The sequence below is a fragment of the Equus caballus genome, chromosome 21 (genome assembly GCF_041296265.1).
Source record: "Equus caballus isolate H_3958 breed thoroughbred chromosome 21, TB-T2T, whole genome shotgun sequence".
Classification (NCBI taxonomy): domain Eukaryota; kingdom Metazoa; phylum Chordata; class Mammalia; order Perissodactyla; family Equidae; genus Equus; species Equus caballus.
In genome coordinates this window covers 62,276,272-62,290,750 of record NC_091704.1, presented here as the reverse complement: position 1 = coordinate 62,290,750, position 14,479 = coordinate 62,276,272, and the positions used below count along the sequence as shown (strand labels likewise).

General features: G+C 57.5%; 2 protein-coding genes across 2 annotated transcripts; both read left to right on the top strand.

The window, feature by feature from the left end:
- The first annotated feature begins 553 nt into the window (after positions 1-553).
- On the top strand, positions 554-4,840 carry LOC138919807 (ral guanine nucleotide dissociation stimulator-like). Its single transcript, XM_070246290.1, has 6 exons — positions 554-571; positions 1,437-1,547; positions 2,490-2,683; positions 3,319-3,378; positions 4,079-4,287; positions 4,537-4,840. The coding sequence occupies exons 1-6, from the start codon at positions 554-556 to the stop codon at positions 4,698-4,700; spliced, it is 756 nt and encodes a 251-aa protein (XP_070102391.1). The 3' UTR covers positions 4,701-4,840.
- A 2,681-nt stretch (positions 4,841-7,521) lies between these two features.
- On the top strand, positions 7,522-11,808 carry LOC138919806 (ral guanine nucleotide dissociation stimulator-like). Its single transcript, XM_070246289.1, has 6 exons — positions 7,522-7,539; positions 8,405-8,515; positions 9,458-9,651; positions 10,287-10,346; positions 11,047-11,255; positions 11,505-11,808. The coding sequence occupies exons 1-6, from the start codon at positions 7,522-7,524 to the stop codon at positions 11,666-11,668; spliced, it is 756 nt and encodes a 251-aa protein (XP_070102390.1). The 3' UTR covers positions 11,669-11,808.
- Positions 11,809-14,479: the final 2,671 nt, after the last annotated feature.

Genomic DNA, 14,479 nt, shown 5'->3' with positions numbered 1-14,479 from the left:
TGAGCTCATGCCTATGCAGTCCTGAATTGAATGTCTCACTGGGAAATTGGGAAACTGAGGCCCCTAGAGGGGTAGGGAACGGCCCATGACAGGGTGAGTCCAGTGGGTAAGTGTGTGTTCTGACCTTCTAGGGCAAGACTGGAACCCCACCCGGAGGGTTGGCTTCTGAAACTAGGAACCATGAGATCTTGAGAAGCTCTTGCCAATCCCTCCCTATTGTGGGAGCTGTTTTCTTCTTGGCCTCCACAACCTGAGCACACAAACACACAAACACACACACACACACACACACACATACGCACACACACCTTGACCTTGGATGCAAAAATGGCCTCTAAGGTGGGATCCTAAGAGAAGTAGACACAGGGCAAGTTGCAAGAGGAAGAAACACGAAGTGGGAGGCATTGCCTGCCAGTGACACACGCCTCCAGTTTGAGAGGTGTTGTCCTCTAAGGTAGGACACATGCCAGAGGACATCTCTAGCAAGTCCACGCTCCAGTCCTCCCCAGTGTGCAGACAGGAGGCCGACAGGCCCTGAGAGACACAAGGGCTTATGCAGGATGCAGAACAGGTAAGAAAGAGGAGTTGTTTCTGCGTCAGTCTCCAAGCTGGGACCTCGGCTGCACCCAGACCCTCTAGGGAGCCTGGGAGACGGGTGTGTTGGTGTTCCTGGGTACGCATTCGACGTCGCATGGAGAAGGGGGGTGAGCAAGGCCATGGCCAGAGGACTGTTTGCATGGGTGGTATCTGAGGGGGGCACTCAGGTAAGGGCACTGCAGGAAATGAGGTCACTTCCTTGACAACAGGCCCCGACAGAACTTGGAACCCCCGCAACTAGGCAGCCACGTGCGCAAAGCCAGCTCACTTGGCTGGAGACGCTTGATAGAGAAACATGTTCTCCTGCTTTCTCCCGCCTGACCAGGGCTCTGGTTCCCGGAAACCCCGGAGGGAGAACCTTTGGACACGTTGTGGACGCTGGCTCAGCTCCCATGCCCCCCACCGCCGGACCTTCGGCAGGAGGTCCTCTCAGGTAACATGAGGAAGCCTAGATCAGCCCGATCTAGGCCAGACCAGCTCCCCGAGCCCTCCCAGGGCAGCCCTCGTCCCGTCCTCGTGAGTGTGGGGGCCAGAGGGACATGTGGGCAGCATCTGCCCTTGGCCGGAGAAGGTTGGTGGGCAGTCGATAAGCTGCTTTTCCCGTCACGTTCCCAAGCCAGGACGGGGCTGTCAGGACTGAAAGGGGACTCCTAAGGGGCCTCCTAATGCCAGGCCCTCAGGCTGCCATGTGTTGCCCTCCTCGCTGGAGGTCTGTGTGGACTGTGGGGCGGGCTATGTGTGTCCAGAGTGGAGAGAGTCACAGAGGTGTGAGAGCCAGCAAAGACAGCCAGTCGGGTCTCTGAGGCTTGCCGCCTGGCTGCCGGGCACTGTCTTTCCAGAGCGTCGCTCAGGAGACGGGCCAGCAGCTGAGCAACGGCGCCCTCGACTCCATCACCCTGCAGGACAGGAAGGTGCCCCACACTGCCAACCGAGGCCAGGGCCGGCTCAGGGTGAGTGCAGGTGCCGGGGAGACCCAACCCCCAGGGCCCCCAAGACAGCGCTGAGGACCCCAGGTCTTCGAAGGCCCCGAGACAGGCCCGGGGCTCCTGCCTGGAGCCCTGCTCCCAAAGGAATCTGAATCCCCATCTCTTCCCCCAACCTTCCCCTGCGGGCCCGGCCCCTGTCTTGGCCAGAGGAGACGTCCCTGTCCACAGGGGTGTAGCCGAGAAGAGACATTTCTAGCACATCAGCTCACGGGCATTCAAGAGCACTTTCGTGTTTGGTAGAGATTTTCCTGTTTGAACTCCCATGCTCATATGTCCACGTGGCCTGACAATCCTTCCCCACCGTCTCCCAGTCGGACGCAGCCTCCTGATGGATAGGCACGCTTTTGCCCAAAAGGACATGGGGCTCACAGTGTTCTTTCTGTTCCTCTGCCTTTGCTGTCCAGGGGAACACGTCCACGTGGCCTCTCGAGGTCAGGGCGTCGGGCCTCAGCAGGCTGCACAACTTTCCAGAAGGGAGACCCGTTAGCCCCGTGATTCAGCCCTTCACTGAACCGGCACCTTCTGTTGCCATTTCCACAGCACCGCCCTGGTCACCCTGCCTGTCCTCCTGTCCTGATCCCTCCCAGCCCACGAAAAGCCTCTGTGCTCTCCTCTCTAGAATGGGCCGTCGGTCAGCCACCCCAGGGATGATGCTCTTCATCCAGGGAGGGGCTGTCACTTCTCTGCCAGCACAAAGACCTAGGAGACCAAGAGCTTGAATCCTTCTCCACCTCACATCCTACTTGGAATCCCGAGAATTCTTCCCTGCCCTGGGCAATGATGCCCACTTCTGGCCACAAGTCACCGAGGGCTTGGGCATTCGGTCTGACCTCCAGGCCCCGACACTTCTGGGGCCCAGGAGTGGTGCGGCCTCTGATGGCAAGTGCCCCCTCTGTCCGACCCCAGGCTGAAAATCCATCCCGAGCTAAGAGCCAAGCGTGCCGCCTGGTGTGGACCGTGCAGGCTGCAACGCGGCAGAATCGAGTGGAGCACCTGGTGCCCGCCTTCCTGGATGGCGACACCGCCTACGTCCGCAGCTTCCTGTGCACGTACAGAGGTTTTGCCACCACACAACAGGTGCTGGAGCTTCTGTTTCAAAGGTGAGTGCCGTGCCCCTCCGCAGCACCGTGGGCATTCAGCCACCTACTAGCTGTGAGGCTTCCGAGCCTCTCGGAGCCTCGGTTTGCTCTCTGCAAGGCGGGGTGAACAGAGGATCAGCCTCCAGGGGATATTGTAGGGACTCAAGGAGGTGCTGCACGCAAAGGCTTTTCGAGAAGCCTAGCCCTCTGGGAGGGTCGACTGGAGCGGGGGCTGTGGTTGTGCTCATTGAGGATACTCCTCTTCCCTATGGCGAAGCCTCTGCCTCATCCCTCACCGGCCCCGGGAATTGGACTGAGTTGTCGTCTTCCGATTGGAAAAGGAGACGGGAGAGCCCTTCTAGGTCCCTGACCTGGGTGAAGCCAGAGCAGCCATCCCTGGGCTGAGCCGAGGCCCCCGACCCGCCCAAGCAGGAGTGAGGGGCCGGTTGGAGCTCCCTCCTTCATCACACACAGAGAGAGGTCCCCACTAGGTGCAGAACGTTTTCTAGGCACCGACCATAATCCCGTGCACAGAGCGGGCGGCAGCCGTGCCCTCCAGGGCTCCATTCTCGTCGGGAGTCAGACAGCGCCGCTAGGCTTCTCAGGCAGGCCTGATCCACAGTCCAGTCCGTGTGACGTCCTCCTGTGTCTTCTAGATACGGTTGCGTCCTTCCTCACTGCGATGAGGACGGCGGACCCCTGGACCAACTGAAAAAGTGAGTGGGCTTTGGAATCCCTAGGAGGGCGCCCAGCGTCCACACTTGGAGGGGAGTTCCCTGCAGCGTCCCGCTCACTCATCTGCTAGAACCTCAACAGCGGGTGCTCAGCTCCTGCTCAGGGGGCTCGGGGAGTGCTCCGGGGCCACATAAGCCCCTCCCTGGTAGAGATTCGGGGCGGGGGAGCATGACCCTCATGGGACACTTGGTGAACTGGGCAGCACGTAGGCCCAGGAGGGAAAGCTGGAGGCAAGAGGAGGGCCCTGGGAAGCCTGGGCGGGAGACAATGTCCGCTGTTCCCTCCCTGGTCAAATATTCTGGGAGCAGCTCCTGTGTGCCAGGGAGGGCAATGAAAAGAGGGGACCGCACCGTTCCCTGCCCTCACGGAGCTGACGTTCCAGTGGGCAGTGGGCAGAGAGATGCTCCAAGCAGTGTGTCAGGCTTCCCTGAGGACTAGGAGTGGTGACGCCACCATCGCACAGGGCTCTCCCTTCCAAAGGCCTTTTCCTAGCCCCTCCATGGTGACCTGGCCCACCTCTGCCAAGACTGCCAGATTGGAGGTGGACGCCAAGTAGGACTGGCCCCTGGACAGCCAGGAGCGGGAGGCCCAGGAGCCCAGGCCCGCACAGAGATGCGCGGGAGGCCAGTGTGCAAGGAAACGACCCTTCTCTGACTCTGCTGCCCACCTGTCCGTCCTCAGGGCCATCTCCTTCATTCTGGGCACCTGGCTCCAACGGTACCCTGAGGATTTTATCCAGCCCCCAGATGTTCCCAGCCTGGAAATGCTCTTGGCCTACGTTGGCCTTAATATGCCCGGCTCGGAGCTGGAGCACCGTGCCCGCGTTCTTCTTTCCCAGCTGGAGCACCCTGAGCACACTGATGCCGAGACTGAGGCTGAGGAGGACTCAGGTGTGTGATGTGGGCATGTGCACAGGGGATGGCGCTGCGCCCCCCAGAGCAGAGTCTCCAGAGGCTGGGGTTCGGCTGGGAGCAAGGGGCGGGCTCAGATCACTCTTCCCGCGGACTCCACTCTGGGAAGCCTTTCGGGGGCTTGCTTCTTGGACTGAGACTCCTTCAGTGGCGGCAGAGGCTTCCTTCCTTTGGAGTGACTTGGGCAGGCGCTCATGTGGGTGGCATTTTCTCTTCTTCCCTCTCCAGCTGCAGCTCCACCGAAAGATCCAGAAGACCCTGCAGATCGAACACCATCTCTCCCTCTCGCGCCCACCCCAGCTCAGAGCCGCACAGGCATCTTCCGAGCCACAGCCGGCTCAAGACCTTCAACAAGCACTTGCAGCATCCCAGCCACTACCCTCAGCTCCTGAGCTGCAGCCCCGGAGAATCCTTGCCTTCCCCTATCCATTGCGTGGGTCTTAAAGTTTTGTTTTTCGCTTTTCTTTACTTGACCTTTCCCTATATTTTATCTCGTCAGTTCAATAAAGTTTAATTCTTGGATGTTTTTAAATTGTTCGCTGAAGTGGCATGAAGTACACTCACAAGATCACACCAACGTCATCCTCATCTAGTTCCCGCCCATTTTTATCCAAGAGAAACCCTGTCCCTGGGAAGCAGTCAGTCTCCCTTCTTCCCACCGCAAGTCCCTGGTAGCCACTGCGTTTCCTTCTCTCGGACTCCGCGCGTTTCCCTCCTCCGGAGTTTGCCTGGAAGTGCCAGCCTTCCAGAGGTGGCCTTCTGTGCCTGGCTGGGTCTGGTGTGAGGTGGGTGACTCCAGATGTTTTAATTTGAAATAACAGTTTTCATTAAGAAGAAAAATCCCCCGGAGATCAAAGATTCTGTCTCAAAGAGGATGCCCCGCTATTCCCTCTTTTCACTTTCTGGGGATGGGGACCCACTGGAGGTGTGACACCGGAGCTGGAAACAACGAGGGAAATTTCGGGGCCCGGGAGACCCCTTTCAAATCTTTCCCTTTCCTGGATGGGCCATGGTAACGTTTTCAAAATGTGCAAATTGTAAAAATATTCTCACCGCATATGAAACGTTGGCGTTTATAAGAAGCGTATTGTGGACTAAAATATATTACCAAAAGTTTTAACCTTTTAGATAGACAATTAATGTTAATTTGGTCAAAGAATGATTTAAAGATGAGTAATAAGAAACGATGCCCTTTTTCTACCAAGAAACAAGTGGCCATAACAAGGGGTGACCAGCTTTTCAGTGCTCTTCATTGAGCTCTGGTGCCGGGGGGGGGGAGTGTGAGTGTGTGTGTGTGTGTGTGTGTGTGTGTGTGTGTGAGGGCGGTGTGGGTGTGTGGGTGTGTGAGGGTTTGCTGCGGGAAGGAGCCTGGGGCTGTTCCTTCGTGGTACCTGATGCCCCACAGTGGGCTATGAGTAGTCACACCTATCCCCTTGCGCGTTCTCAGCGGCCACACGGCACACCCACCGAGGCAACCCAGGGGTGAACAATTGGACCCTTCTTCACTCTCATAATTGTCCCGTAGTGTCCGTCTGGGTCCACGCATCTCGATTTCTCTTTAGAAGTGATGCCCTGATGCAGAGTTTCTTGGAGGCAATTTAGACACTCTCTTTAGGTGTCAGCTGCCTTTTCGAATATCTACGCTTTGTTGATGCAGTTGGAGCCTTGTTTGGGAAAGGAGAGAGTCCCGAGACACTGGACGTGATGTCCGAAGGGGGGAGGTAGACAGGACGGAAGGGAGGCCCTCGGAGGACCAGGCAGCGACCCATGGAGGAGAGAAGGGCCCACCCAGTCCCCCTCAGCCAAACGCTACTAACAGTACAAACGTCCTCCACCATGGTCAAGTGGAATTTATCGCTGGGATGGGAGGATGGTTCGGTCAGTAAATGACAGGCACCACATTCATAGGAGGAAAAGGTCAAAGTCACATGCTCTTCTCCATTGAAGCAGAATCAGCATTTCCCAGAGTACGCATGTTTTGATCATAAACACTCAACAAATTGAGCCTAGAAAGAACGTACCTCCACAGACTAAGAGCCACCTGTGACCAGCCCACAGCCACCATCATGCACAATGCTGAAAGGATACCAGCTCTCCCTCCAAGATCAGGAACAAGACGAGGGTGCCCCCTCTTCCCAGTCCCATGACACAGGGAGAGGCCATCTGGTCAGAGGAAACACGAAATTGGCCACTGACCACATCCAAGTCTCAGGAGTGAACTGGCATCGCTTTGCCGTCCTCGGTGGAATCGCTCAACTGAGTCCCCACTCAAGAGGAGGGGTTATACCAGGAGGTCTAGACCAGGAAGTCCTGATCCCGGGTGGCCAGTGAGGGGAGAAGGAGAAGACCCCAGAACTTCAATGCCTTGCCCAGAATCCCAGATGACGAAGAAGGTGGAGCCAGGGAGGAAGCCAGCTCTGCGTCCTCAAGGCTGGGGCTCTGGCTGCACACAGGCATTCCCCGGGGGCTCTGGAGAAGGCTGTGTTGGTGGAAGTGCATACAGATCTGGAGATGGTGTGGGGGTGAGGGGGAGCATTCGGCAGTGTAGATGGGCATTTGCTCAGTTCTTGTTTGAGGAGGAGCCCGGGTCAGGGGCACCCTTGACTGTAGCTCTGCCCACCTCACACCCACGGTGGAGGGAGTGGTGGCCACCTCTCTGCTGAGCTCATGCCTATGCAGTCCTGAATTGAATGTCTCACTGGGAAATTGGGAAACTGAGGCCCCTAGAGGGGTAGGGAACGGCCCATGACAGGGTGAGTCCAGTGGGTAAGTGTGTGTTCTGACCTTCTAGGGCAAGACTGGAACCCCACCCGGAGGGTTGGCTTCTGAAACTAGGAACCATGAGATCTTGAGAAGCTCTTGCCAATCCCTCCCTATTGTGGGAGCTGTTTTCTTCTTGGCCTCCACAACCTGAGCACACAAACACACAAACACACACACACACACACACACACACACGCACACACACCTTGACCTTGGATGCAAAAATGGCCTCTAAGGTGGGATCCTAAGAGAAGTAGACACAGGGCAAGTTGCAAGAGGAAGAAACACGAAGTGGGAGGCATTGCCTGCCAGTGACACACGCCTCCAGTTTGAGAGGTGTTGTCCTCTAAGGTAGGACACATGCCAGAGGACATCTCTAGCAAGTCCACGCTCCAGTCCTCCCCAGTGTGCAGACAGGAGGCCGACAGGCCCTGAGAGACACAAGGGCTTATGCAGGATGCAGAACAGGTAAGAAAGAGGAGTTGTTTCTGCGTCAGTCTCCAAGCTGGGACCTCGGCTGCACCCAGACCCTCTAGGGAGCCTGGGAGACGGGTGTGTTGGTGTTCCTGGGTACGCATTCGACGTCGCATGGAGAAGGGGGGTGAGCAAGGCCATGGCCAGAGGACTGTTTGCATGGGTGGTATCTGAGGGGGGCACTCAGGTAAGGGCACTGCAGGAAATGAGGTCACTTCCTTGACAACAGGCCCCGACAGAACTTGGAACCCCCGCAACTAGGCAGCCACGTGCGCAAAGCCAGCTCACTTGGCTGGAGACGCTTGATAGAGAAACATGTTCTCCTGCTTTCTCCCGCCTGACCAGGGCTCTGGTTCCCGGAAACCCCGGAGGGAGAACCTTTGGACACGTTGTGGACGCTGGCTCAGCTCCCATGCCCCCCACCGCCGGACCTTCGGCAGGAGGTCCTCTCAGGTAACATGAGGAAGCCTAGATCAGCCCGATCTAGGCCAGACCAGCTCCCCGAGCCCTCCCAGGGCAGCCCTCGTCCCGTCCTCGTGAGTGTGGGGGCCAGAGGGACATGTGGGCAGCATCTGCCCTTGGCCGGAGAAGGTTGGTGGGCAGTCGATAAGCTGCTTTTCCCGTCACGTTCCCAAGCCAGGACGGGGCTGTCAGGACTGAAAGGGGACTCCTAAGGGGCCTCCTAATGCCAGGCCCTCAGGCTGCCATGTGTTGCCCTCCTCGCTGGAGGTCTGTGTGGACTGTGGGGCGGGCTATGTGTGTCCAGAGTGGAGAGAGTCACAGAGGTGTGAGAGCCAGCAAAGACAGCCAGTCGGGTCTCTGAGGCTTGCCGCCTGGCTGCCGGGCACTGTCTTTCCAGAGCGTCGCTCAGGAGACGGGCCAGCAGCTGAGCAACGGCGCCCTCGACTCCATCACCCTGCAGGACAGGAAGGTGCCCCACACTGCCAACCGAGGCCAGGGCCGGCTCAGGGTGAGTGCAGGTGCCGGGGAGACCCAACCCCCAGGGCCCCCAAGACAGCGCTGAGGACCCCAGGTCTTCGAAGGCCCCGAGACAGGCCCGGGGCTCCTGCCTGGAGCCCTGCTCCCAAAGGAATCTGAATCCCCATCTCTTCCCCCAACCTTCCCCTGCGGGCCCGGCCCCTGTCTTGGCCAGAGGAGACGTCCCTGTCCACAGGGGTGTAGCCGAGAAGAGACATTTCTAGCACATCAGCTCACGGGCATTCAAGAGCACTTTCGTGTTTGGTAGAGATTTTCCTGTTTGAACTCCCATGCTCATATGTCCACGTGGCCTGACAATCCTTCCCCACCGTCTCCCAGTCGGACGCAGCCTCCTGATGGATAGGCACGCTTTTGCCCAAAAGGACATGGGGCTCACAGTGTTCTTTCTGTTCCTCTGCCTTTGCTGTCCAGGGGAACACGTCCACGTGGCCTCTCGAGGTCAGGGCGTCGGGCCTCAGCAGGCTGCACAACTTTCCAGAAGGGAGACCCGTTAGCCCCGTGATTCAGCCCTTCACTGAACCGGCACCTTCTGTTGCCATTTCCACAGCACCGCCCTGGTCACCCTGCCTGTCCTCCTGTCCTGATCCCTCCCAGCCCACGAAAAGCCTCTGTGCTCTCCTCTCTAGAATGGGCCGTCGGTCAGCCACCCCAGGGATGATGCTCTTCATCCAGGGAGGGGCTGTCACTTCTCTGCCAGCACAAAGACCTAGGAGACCAAGAGCTTGAATCCTTCTCCACCTCACATCCTACTTGGAATCCCGAGAATTCTTCCCTGCCCTGGGCAATGATGCCCACTTCTGGCCACAAGTCACCGAGGGCTTGGGCATTCGGTCTGACCTCCAGGCCCCGACACTTCTGGGGCCCAGGAGTGGTGCGGCCTCTGATGGCAAGTGCCCCCTCTGTCCGACCCCAGGCTGAAAATCCATCCCGAGCTAAGAGCCAAGCGTGCCGCCTGGTGTGGACCGTGCAGGCTGCAACGCGGCAGAATCGAGTGGAGCACCTGGTGCCCGCCTTCCTGGATGGCGACACCGCCTACGTCCGCAGCTTCCTGTGCACGTACAGAGGTTTTGCCACCACACAACAGGTGCTGGAGCTTCTGTTTCAAAGGTGAGTGCCGTGCCCCTCCGCAGCACCGTGGGCATTCAGCCACCTACTAGCTGTGAGGCTTCCGAGCCTCTCGGAGCCTCGGTTTGCTCTCTGCAAGGCGGGGTGAACAGAGGATCAGCCTCCAGGGGATATTGTAGGGACTCAAGGAGGTGCTGCACGCAAAGGCTTTTCGAGAAGCCTAGCCCTCTGGGAGGGTCGACTGGAGCGGGGGCTGTGGTTGTGCTCATTGAGGATACTCCTCTTCCCTATGGCGAAGCCTCTGCCTCATCCCTCACCGGCCCCGGGAATTGGACTGAGTTGTCGTCTTCCGATTGGAAAAGGAGACGGGAGAGCCCTTCTAGGTCCCTGACCTGGGTGAAGCCAGAGCAGCCATCCCTGGGCTGAGCCGAGGCCCCCGACCCGCCCAAGCAGGAGTGAGGGGCCGGTTGGAGCTCCCTCCTTCATCACACACAGAGAGAGGTCCCCACTAGGTGCAGAACGTTTTCTAGGCACCGACCATAATCCCGTGCACAGAGCGGGCGGCAGCCGTGCCCTCCAGGGCTCCATTCTCGTCGGGAGTCAGACAGCGCCGCTAGGCTTCTCAGGCAGGCCTGATCCACAGTCCAGTCCGTGTGACGTCCTCCTGTGTCTTCTAGATACGGTTGCGTCCTTCCTCACTGCGATGAGGACGGCGGACCCCTGGACCAACTGAAAAAGTGAGTGGGCTTTGGAATCCCTAGGAGGGCGCCCAGCGTCCACACTTGGAGGGGAGTTCCCTGCAGCGTCCCGCTCACTCATCTGCTAGAACCTCAACAGCGGGTGCTCAGCTCCTGCTCAGGGGGCTCGGGGAGTGCTCCGGGGCCACATAAGCCCCTCCCTGGTAGAGATTCGGGGCGGGGGAGCATGACCCTCATGGGACACTTGGTGAACTGGGCAGCACGTAGGCCCAGGAGGGAAAGCTGGAGGCAAGAGGAGGGCCCTGGGAAGCCTGGGCGGGAGACAATGTCCGCTGTTCCCTCCCTGGTCAAATATTCTGGGAGCAGCTCCTGTGTGCCAGGGAGGGCAATGAAAAGAGGGGACCGCACCGTTCCCTGCCCTCACGGAGCTGACGTTCCAGTGGGCAGTGGGCAGAGAGATGCTCCAAGCAGTGTGTCAGGCTTCCCTGAGGACTAGGAGTGGTGACGCCACCATCGCACAGGGCTCTCCCTTCCAAAGGCCTTTTCCTAGCCCCTCCATGGTGACCTGGCCCACCTCTGCCAAGACTGCCAGATTGGAGGTGGACGCCAAGTAGGACTGGCCCCTGGACAGCCAGGAGCGGGAGGCCCAGGAGCCCAGGCCCGCACAGAGATGCGCGGGAGGCCAGTGTGCAAGGAAACGACCCTTCTCTGACTCTGCTGCCCACCTGTCCGTCCTCAGGGCCATCTCCTTCATTCTGGGCACCTGGCTCCAACGGTACCCTGAGGATTTTATCCAGCCCCCAGATGTTCCCAGCCTGGAAATGCTCTTGGCCTACGTTGGCCTTAATATGCCCGGCTCGGAGCTGGAGCACCGTGCCCGCGTTCTTCTTTCCCAGCTGGAGCACCCTGAGCACACTGATGCCGAGACTGAGGCTGAGGAGGACTCAGGTGTGTGATGTGGGCATGTGCACAGGGGATGGCGCTGCGCCCCCCAGAGCAGAGTCTCCAGAGGCTGGGGTTCGGCTGGGAGCAAGGGGCGGGCTCAGATCACTCTTCCCGCGGACTCCACTCTGGGAAGCCTTTCGGGGGCTTGCTTCTTGGACTGAGACTCCTTCAGTGGCGGCAGAGGCTTCCTTCCTTTGGAGTGACTTGGGCAGGCGCTCATGTGGGTGGCATTTTCTCTTCTTCCCTCTCCAGCTGCAGCTCCACCGAAAGATCCAGAAGACCCTGCAGATCGAACACCATCTCTCCCTCTCGCGCCCACCCCAGCTCAGAGCCGCACAGGCATCTTCCGAGCCACAGCCGGCTCAAGACCTTCAACAAGCACTTGCAGCATCCCAGCCACTACCCTCAGCTCCTGAGCTGCAGCCCCGGAGAATCCTTGCCTTCCCCTATCCATTGCGTGGGTCTTAAAGTTTTGTTTTTCGCTTTTCTTTACTTGACCTTTCCCTATATTTTATCTCGTCAGTTCAATAAAGTTTAATTCTTGGATGTTTTTAAATTGTTCGCTGAAGTGGCATGAAGTACACTCACAAGATCACACCAACGTCATCCTCATCTAGTTCCCGCCCATTTTTATCCAAGAGAAACCCTGTCCCTGGGAAGCAGTCAGTCTCCCTTCTTCCCACCGCAAGTCCCTGGTAGCCACTGCGTTTCCTTCTCTCGGACTCCGCGCGTTTCCCTCCTCCGGAGTTTGCCTGGAAGTGCCAGCCTTCCAGAGGTGGCCTTCTGTGCCTGGCTGGGTCTGGTGTGAGGTGGGTGACTCCAGATGTTTTAATTTGAAATAACAGTTTTCATTAAGAAGAAAAATCCCCCGGAGATCAAAGATTCTGTCTCAAAGAGGATGCCCCGCTATTCCCTCTTTTCACTTTCTGGGGATGGGGACCCACTGGAGGTGTGACACCGGAGCTGGAAACAACGAGGGAAATTTCGGGGCCCGGGAGACCCCTTTCAAATCTTTCCCTTTCCTGGATGGGCCATGGTAACGTTTTCAAAATGTGCAAATTGTAAAAATATTCTCACCGCATATGAAACGTTGGCGTTTATAAGAAGCGTATTGTGGACTAAAATATATTACCAAAAGTTTTAACCTTTTAGATAGACAATTAATGTTAATTTGGTCAAAGAATGATTTAAAGATGAGTAATAAGAAACGATGCCCTTTTTCTACCAAGAAACAAGTGGCCATAACAAGGGGTGACCAGCTTTTCAGTGCTCTTCATTGAGCTCTGGTGCCGGGGGGGGGGAGTGTGAGTGTGTGTGTGTGTGTGTGTGTGTGTGTGTGTGTGAGGGCGGTGTGGGTGTGTGGGTGTGTGAGGGTTTGCTGCGGGAAGGAGCCTGGGGCTGTTCCTTCGTGGTACCTGATGCCCCACAGTGGGCTATGAGTAGTCACACCTATCCCCTTGCGCGTTCTCAGCGGCCACACGGCACACCCACCGAGGCAACCCAGGGGTGAACAATTGGACCCTTCTTCACTCTCATAATTGTCCCGTAGTGTCCGTCTGGGTCCACGCATCTCGATTTCTCTTTAGAAGTGATGCCCTGATGCAGAGTTTCTTGGAGGCAATTTAGACACTCTCTTTAGGTGTCAGCTGCCTTTTCGAATATCTACGCTTTGTTGATGCAGTTGGAGCCTTGTTTGGGAAAGGAGAGAGTCCCGAGACACTGGACGTGATGTCCGAAGGGGGGAGGTAGACAGGACGGAAGGGAGGCCCTCGGAGGACCAGGCAGCGACCCATGGAGGAGAGAAGGGCCCACCCAGTCCCCCTCAGCCAAACGCTACTAACAGTACAAACGTCCTCCACCATGGTCAAGTGGAATTTATCGCTGGGATGGGAGGATGGTTCGGTCAGTAAATGACAGGCACCACATTCATAGGAGGAAAAGGTCAAAGTCACATGCTCTTCTCCATTGAAGCAGAATCAGCATTTCCCAGAGTACGCATGTTTTGATCATAAACACTCAACAAATTGAGCCTAGAAAGAACGTACCTCCACAGACTAAGAGCCACCTGTGACCAGCCCACAGCCACCATCATGCACAATGCTGAAAGGATACCAGCTCTCCCTCCAAGATCAGGAACAAGACGAGGGTGCCCCCTCTTCCCAGTCCCATGACACAGGGAGAGGCCATCTGGTCAGAGGAAACACGAAATTGGCCACTGACCACATCCAAGTCTCAGGAGTGAACTGGCATCGCTTTGCCGTCCTCGGTGGAATCGCTCAACTGAGTCCCCACTCAAGAGGAGGGGTTATACCAGGAGGTCTAGACCAGGAAGTCCTGATCCCGGGTGGCCAGTGAGGGGAGAAGGAGAAGACCCCAGAACTTCAATGCCTTGCCCAGAATCCCAGATGACGAAGAAGGTGGAGCCAGGGAGGAAGCCAGCTCTGCGTCCTCAAGGCTGGGGCTCTGGCTGCACACAGGCATTCCCCGGGGGCTCTGGAGAAGGCTGTGTTGGTGGAAGTGCATACAGATCTGGAGATGGTGTGGGGGTGAGGGGGAGCATTCGGCAGTGTAGATGGGCATTTGCTCAGTTCTTGTTTGAGGAGGAGCCCGGGTCAGGGGCACCCTTGACTGTAGCTCTGCCCACCTCACACCCACGGTGGAGGGAGTGGTGGCCACCTCTCTGCTGAGCTCATGCCTATGCAGTCCTGAATTGAATGTCTCACTGGGAAATTGGGAAACTGAGGCCCCTAGAGGGGTAGGGAACGGCCCATGACAGGGTGAGTCCAGTGGGTAAGTGTGTGTTCTGACCTTCTAGGGCAAGACTGGAACCCCACCCGGAGGGTTGGCTTCTGAAACTAGGAACCATGAGATCTTGAGAAGCTCTTGCCAATCCCTCCCTATTGTGGGAGCTGTTTTCTTCTTGGCCTCCACAACCTGAGCACACAAACACACAAACACACACACACACACACACACACACACGCACACACACCTTGACCTTGGATGCAAAAATGGCCTCTAAGGTGGGATCCTAAGAGAAGTAGACACAGGGCAAGTTGCAAGAGGAAGAAACACGAAGTGGGAGGCATTGCCTGCCAGTGACACACGCCTCCAGTTTGAGAGGTGTTGTCCTCTAAGGTAGGACACATGCCAGAGGACATCTCTAGCAAGTCCACGCTCCAGTCCTCCCCAGTGTGCAGACAGGAGGCCGACAGGCCCTGAGAGAC

Coding starts and splice junctions, on each gene's coding strand:
- LOC138919807 (XM_070246290.1), top strand. Junction 1,548..2,489: donor GAGGCCAGGGCCGGCTCAGG/GTGAGTGCAGGT, acceptor GTCCGACCCCAG/GCTGAAAATCCATCCCGAGC. Junction 4,288..4,536: donor TGAGGCTGAGGAGGACTCAG/GTGTGTGATGTG, acceptor TTCCCTCTCCAG/CTGCAGCTCCACCGAAAGAT.
- LOC138919806 (XM_070246289.1), top strand. Junction 8,516..9,457: donor GAGGCCAGGGCCGGCTCAGG/GTGAGTGCAGGT, acceptor GTCCGACCCCAG/GCTGAAAATCCATCCCGAGC. Junction 10,347..11,046: donor CCCCTGGACCAACTGAAAAA/GTGAGTGGGCTT, acceptor GTCCGTCCTCAG/GGCCATCTCCTTCATTCTGG.